The 6,301-nt window shown below is 32.3% G+C and overlaps 1 protein-coding gene across 8 annotated transcripts in view; it reads right to left on the bottom strand.

Annotated features, from left to right (window-relative positions):
- The window catches only part of Phtf2 (putative homeodomain transcription factor 2), a 130,652-nt gene that overhangs the window by 57,128 nt on the left and 67,223 nt on the right, over window positions 1-6,301 (bottom strand). For 5 of the 8 annotated variants that reach the window (XM_048786211.1, XM_015488396.2, XM_048786209.1 and 2 more), the window contains 3 exons: window positions 6,106-6,264; window positions 2,749-2,911; window positions 1,372-1,536 (listed from right to left, as the gene is read on the bottom strand). In XM_048786211.1, the coding sequence (XP_048642168.1) occupies window positions 1,372-1,536; window positions 2,749-2,831 (248 nt within the window). In that variant the 5' untranslated portion in view covers window positions 2,832-2,911; window positions 6,106-6,264. Of the gene's footprint in view, window positions 1-1,371; window positions 1,537-2,748; window positions 2,912-6,105; window positions 6,265-6,301 lie in introns of those variants that run through there. The other 3 variants (XM_048786210.1, XM_048786208.1, XM_048786212.1) reach the window with 3 other exon arrangements.

Genomic DNA, 6,301 nt, shown 5'->3' with positions numbered 1-6,301 from the left:
ATTTGCAGGGAAATGGATGGCATTAGAACAGATTATGCTAAGTGAAGCTAGCCAATCCCTAAAAAACAAATGCCAAATGTTTTCTTTGATATAAGGAGAGTAACTAAGAACAGAGTGGGGAGGAAGAGCATGAGAAGAAGATTAACATTAAACAGGGGTGAGAGGTGGGAGGGAAAAGGAAAGAGAAGGGAAATTGCATGGAAATGGAAGGAGACCCTCATGGTTTTACAAAATTACATACAAGAGGAAGTGAGGGGAAAGGGGAAAAAAGAACAAGGGGGAGAAATGAATTACAGTAGATGGGGTAGAGAGAGAAGATGGGAGGGGAGGGGATGGGGGATGGGGGATAGTAGGGGATAGGAAAGGCAGCAGAATACAACAGACACTAGTATAGCAATATGTAAAACAATGGATGTGTAACCAATGTGATGCTGCAATCAGTATATGGGGTAAAAATGGGAGTTCATAACCCACTTTGTGAAATATGATATGTCAAGAACTATGTAATGTTTTGAACAACCAACAATAAAAATTAAAGAAAAAAAATTTTGGAAAACTTTCCTGAAAATTACAAACAGTAAGAACTCATCCAGGATATAATTGCTTAGTTTTATAATGCATGATAAACTTTATCATAAGAGCACAATTACAAATTGATGAAACAATATTTTTAGTGAAATAGTAACAAATGACAGAAGATAGTTATTTGCATTATCCCTTTTCTTACTAAATTAGCACCTTTCATCAATCACACTCGTTATTTCAATAATAGCTTTCTAACTTTTTTATAACATGTACATATTTAAACTATGTAGGTTATTCAAATAATAATATAATTATATAATGGTAAATTATATAATGGTATATTATATAATAATATATAAGATTGAGTTAAGTTTTATATGGTTTTGAAGTTTGCTATCATTTATTTTCCTATTTGTTCAATCTTCACTGATGGTACAAACTATACTAAAAGCCCAGTGTACAAAAGTAGAATTTTATACTACAGTACACATTTTATTTGACACAACTCTTACAACTTATTAAAACCATTTTTATGGTGATAAAAACAAAGTAGTTAACAGAAGTATAATATTACTTGAGAAATATAAAAGAAGCCAAAATCAAAAACTCCTAAATAAATATACTTTGCTAGTATATATTCATTCTCAGATAGATATATTTATACATAACCCAAAGTAAACTTTATGATCTTCATTTTCCCATTACTATTGTATTATAATTTATCAAAACAGAAGCCATTATGAGGCTGTCATATTTAAAGTCATTAATATTCATTACCTGAGACTGAAGTAGCAGAAAAGGGATAGTGCAGCTCTATGCCATAGAAAGCCTTGAATAAATACAAACCCTGATAAAAAGAAAGCAGCATGCCAGAGATCTCTGAAGACAGCGCCAACACTGTAAGTGGTGCTTGTACCGTGGCTCTGAACTGCTCCTTCCTGTGTGTTATCTGTAGTACTAGAACCATCTCCTTCCCTATGTACTTCCAAATGGGCTGCTTTTCTTAATTTCCTTCATCAAGGAAGAAATTAAAGAGCAGAAGGTAGCTTTAAAATTTTAACAACCACTTTCTCGATAGTACATTCAAAATTTTAGAAAACATAAACATAGAAAATTTGATAAATAATAAAATTCAAATTTACTAAATAAAATGTAATCCAAATATCATAGTGCATATTCAAGACCAATTTCTATAAATAGTAAGGTATTTTTCCTTGCTCATCCTGACAGGGCAGTGGCAAAAGGTTGTAAGGATCACACTGGACAGGTATTTACAAAAGTTATTTCTTCCCTATTTGAATGTCACTTATCTGCAGGTAAAGAAAGAAGAAAATTTAGATTGGAGAGAATTATAATCTAACTAATCAACAAAGCTATTTATCTGACATAGGCATTATCTTTAAAAAATGAGATGAGTTTAAATCTCGATACCCAAAAACTGCAAACGTCACAATCTCTAACCAACAATATTCAAAAGAAGATTCTCCAAAAGACCATTAAAACAGAAATTCCATTGTGCTTTGTGAGACTTGCTATGTTTAATTCCCCACCCCCCTGCCCCCAGTCCCTAGCACTTGGTATTGAACCCAGGGTAAAGAACCCAGGGGTAATTTACCAGTAAGCTACATCCCTGACCCTTTTATATTTCTTATTTTGAGACAGGGTTTAACTAAGTTGCTTACTTTCGTCTTGAACTTGTGATTCTCTAGCCTCAGATTCCCAAATTGCTGGGATTACAGGCATGTGACAACACACTGGGCTTCTATGTATACTTAATTAAGGGCAATATCATACAGCTTCAAACATCATTTAGAGAATAGAGCCTAGCTGAAATTTCTTTTTCTTTCTTTTTTTTTTTTTTTTTTTTTTTTTGGCTGTTATTTTTGCCAAGCCATCTTAGAAATACAAAATTTTCTAATTAGTAGGAATTTTTAGCAATTCCAGCTAACACATTCCCAATATTGTTCTTAGGTGACTGGAAATGAATTTTAAGAAAACAACAATTAAGAAAAACACAGGCATGTGGTTTCAAAATAACCTTTAAGTAAATAAAGAAAATAAATTGCTTGTTAATTGATCTGAGAACTCAGTACTTTATTTGAAAGAACAATTTTATAAGACAACATTTTATTCTATGAAGGTAATGAGAATAGTTAAGAATAATCCTGGATTCAAATTACATAAATTTACCCCCCAAAAAGATCACTTTTCAATAGACAGTACCTTCTTCTTTTACCGCCTGTACTTATAGGTTTAGGTGTTCTTGTTGAAACAATCTGGCAATGCACAGTTCCCAAGAGCAGCATCAGCCATATTGGCCCAATCACTTCTGTCAGAGGTATACTATGTGGGCTAGAAGTGGAACAGAATAATACTATTGCAGCAACTACAAAAAGGGAGAGAAAATATATTTAATTATAGATCTGACAGTCACTTCTTCAAAACTTTTTAAACTGCTCTTACATTACTTCTTGCCAGATTCTTTTTCCACATTTAAATAAATTTAAAATGTTACTCTACACAGCTCTTTAGACTATTTTCTTGTTTGCCATAGCCTAATCATGGTATTTAGTAATTTACTCTTAGACTAAGATAACACTCAATATCATCTCTGAAGTACACACCTCAACACCACAAAGAAAATTAGATGCATACAAATTTATGGGCATTCCAGGTTAGATAATTGACAGAAAATAAAAAGAATCATACTAACTTTTAGTACAAATAAGGAAGTCTAATGATAATAAGTGTGTAATATGGCTATAAAAAGCATATAAACAAAGGTCTATGTATACAAAATTAATAGCATAAATTTACTTGGGCATATTTTCCAGAGCAAACAATAAACATACATGTAACAATTACCACATGAAGGAGAAATCTTGTTTTTGCCTGCCCTGCATCCCTTAGATTTTCTCAATATAAACTCTACCTTTTGGGGGTCTCCCTCCTTTATCTGTCACTGAAACAGTCTTATTTCTCCCACCTCAGGCATGGGCAAAAAACCTAGGCTTGCCACAAATTAATAACTCTGGGCATAGGAGTAATAATAATAAAAATAAATAAATAATTTTTAAAGGCTTGTGGCCTAAGCAGGGGTGATCAGAATCTTCTTCAGGTATTAATATAGATGCTTTAAAAAGGCTATTCTCCTAGATCACAAATACTAAGGATTACGGAAATGTTGTCAGTGGCCACTTTAGCCATCACCTAGAAAGGGCCAACCTAAGAGTACAACCAGCAAGGAAAGCAGAGTCAACAGAAAAAAAGTAAAGACATCATCTGAGCCTTCATATCCAGCCATGCCTGAAACCAGTGTCTATGAGTATCTAATTCTGAATAAGCAGAAAATTTTAATATTAGGACATTTTGTTCATTTTGTTAAGTGTGATCATTGTAATGTACATATTACAATGAAATGCCTATCGTATTCATGGGTAAATATGATGATGTATATAAGTCAACATTTAGTTTAACAAAATATCAGGTAACAATACCCAGAAAATGTTTGATCAGAAAAATTTAAAAGAACTGTCATGGAAAGCATTAACAAAAATATCACCATTTTAAAAACAATTAGAATTTCATACACTCTAAGAATCTACAATAAGAAAATAAAATAAGAAAAGCTTCATAAATGTTTACTTCAGAATTATAATAATAAAAGAGAGCAAACAGTTTAAATGCCAAATACTGATGTACAATGAGATGCTTTCTAGTAATTTAAAATCATACACATAGACTGACACTTTGACATTAGACTATATATATATATATATATATATATACACACACACACACATATATATATATTTACATTTATATAAAACTGTTTTTGCAAAGTACTCTCAACAATATAAAAATGTTATAAGGTAAACTGAAAGGCAAGATTATGAATAGGTTTTTTTTCTTTAGTTTTTTCTATATTTCCAAATTTTCTGCCATGAACAAATATCTTTAATCAGAAAAAACAGGGCTGTTGTTTACCTTATTGGTAGAGTACTTGCCTAGAATGTGGGAGGGATAGGTTCATTCCCTTACAATGCAAAACAAAACAAAAATTCTAGTAACAATCACAAAATCCTCATAGTCTATACACACACACACACACACACACACACACGCCCCTTGGGCTAGAAGAAACAACTTTTAAGTCTAATTTTTATTTTCATTTACTTACAATGTATCAAGAATCTTACATAGAATCCATTGATAAACATATAGAAATAATCATTCAGGACTGAAATAATTTTTTTAAGGTAACATTAAAGAGACAAGCTTTTCTTATTTTATTTATCAACCAAATTTCATATTATTTTATATCATCAACCAAATTAAAATAATTGCTTTGTTAATGGGATGAAATGTGAGTTGTTTCTTCGTTAGTCTCCAAATAGTCTGTAATACTATATATGTCATGTTGTATAATGATGCTATGATTGTGCACTAGAATGCTGCTGTGTTGGGAGGCAGTGTAACTGAGTTGTTAGTGTCTGGCTCTGAGTCAGAAGACTTAGAGTTGTAGGTGTACACTATTACACCTGGTGATTGTGTGGCTTTGAATTTGCAGATCTTTCAGGTCCCATATCTATAAGCTAGAAATATATTTCACTGGGTTACTGTGAGAATTAAGTAATAATCTGACAAAGTACTCAGTGCACGATATATAAAATTTCAATACAGAATAAGGCTAGTTCAGATCACCATAGTAAAAGGTACAGAAAAATGAACCATGCTTTAGGCAGGAAAAATGAACTTGCATAGGTTGTATTAAAAAAAAAAAAAAAAGACTTGTGTGTGTGTGTGTGTGTACATATGGCGGCAGATGCATTTTAAAGATTTTTTTTTTAACTTTAGAAAATCCCCTCATAGCTAGATGCAGTGGTGTACCTCTATAATCACAGCAACTCCAGAGCTGAGGCAGGAGGACTGCAAGACCAGTTTGAGTGACTTAGCAAGAATCTGCCTCAAAATAAAAATAAAAAAGGTTGGGGGTTGGGATATAGCTCAGTTGGAGAGTGCTTGCCTCACATGCACAAGGCTGTGGGTTCTAATGCGAAGCACCAAAAAAGTTTTTGGTAGAATGAGATGAACATCATTACCCTAGGTACACATATGATTGCACGGATAGTGCATCTCTACACTGTATACAACCAAAGAAGGGAAATGCTGCAATCCATTTGTGTACAAACTGAAATGCATTCTGCTGTGATGTACAACTAAGTAGAATAAAATAATAATAATAATAATAATAATAATAATAATAAATAGACTGTAAAGTCTGTAAATAGACTGTAAAGTTGTAAAGTGTCCCTGGGTTCAATCCCCAGTATAAAAGAAAGAAAAAGAAAATTCTTTAGCCATACACTGATTTAAATTTTTGCATAATCATATTGGAAAATACTGCCTTATTTTCTCAAACATTTTTAATACTAAACTAGCTTTCTCTTGTTAACATATTCATACTCACTTCATTCTAGGTAGTAGTTAGTATATGTTTAGAACAAAGCCTTAGTAAATCTAAAAATATAACATCCCTGAAAGCTAAAAGCAAATTGCATTTCCATCACTTAATTATACCTTGAAGAAGATAAAGGACAAGAAGCCAGAAAAAGATGACCTTTGATGTTACTTGTAACCACCAGCGAAAGAAAAAGGGAAAAAATACAACTCGAACAATTCCCTTTCTGGTCAGAGAAGTCCAAGGACTTTCAGGCTTTGCCTTAGCAAATGCAGACCCTGAAAAAAAGGTAAAATACAATGACAGACTACATTT

This window comes from Marmota marmota, unplaced genomic scaffold (assembly GCF_001458135.2).
Source record: "Marmota marmota marmota unplaced genomic scaffold, marMar, whole genome shotgun sequence".
Classification (NCBI taxonomy): Eukaryota; Metazoa; Chordata; class Mammalia; order Rodentia; family Sciuridae; genus Marmota; species Marmota marmota.
Note: the sequence above shows the minus strand (reverse complement) of the source record. Positions and strands in the feature narration are given on the sequence as shown.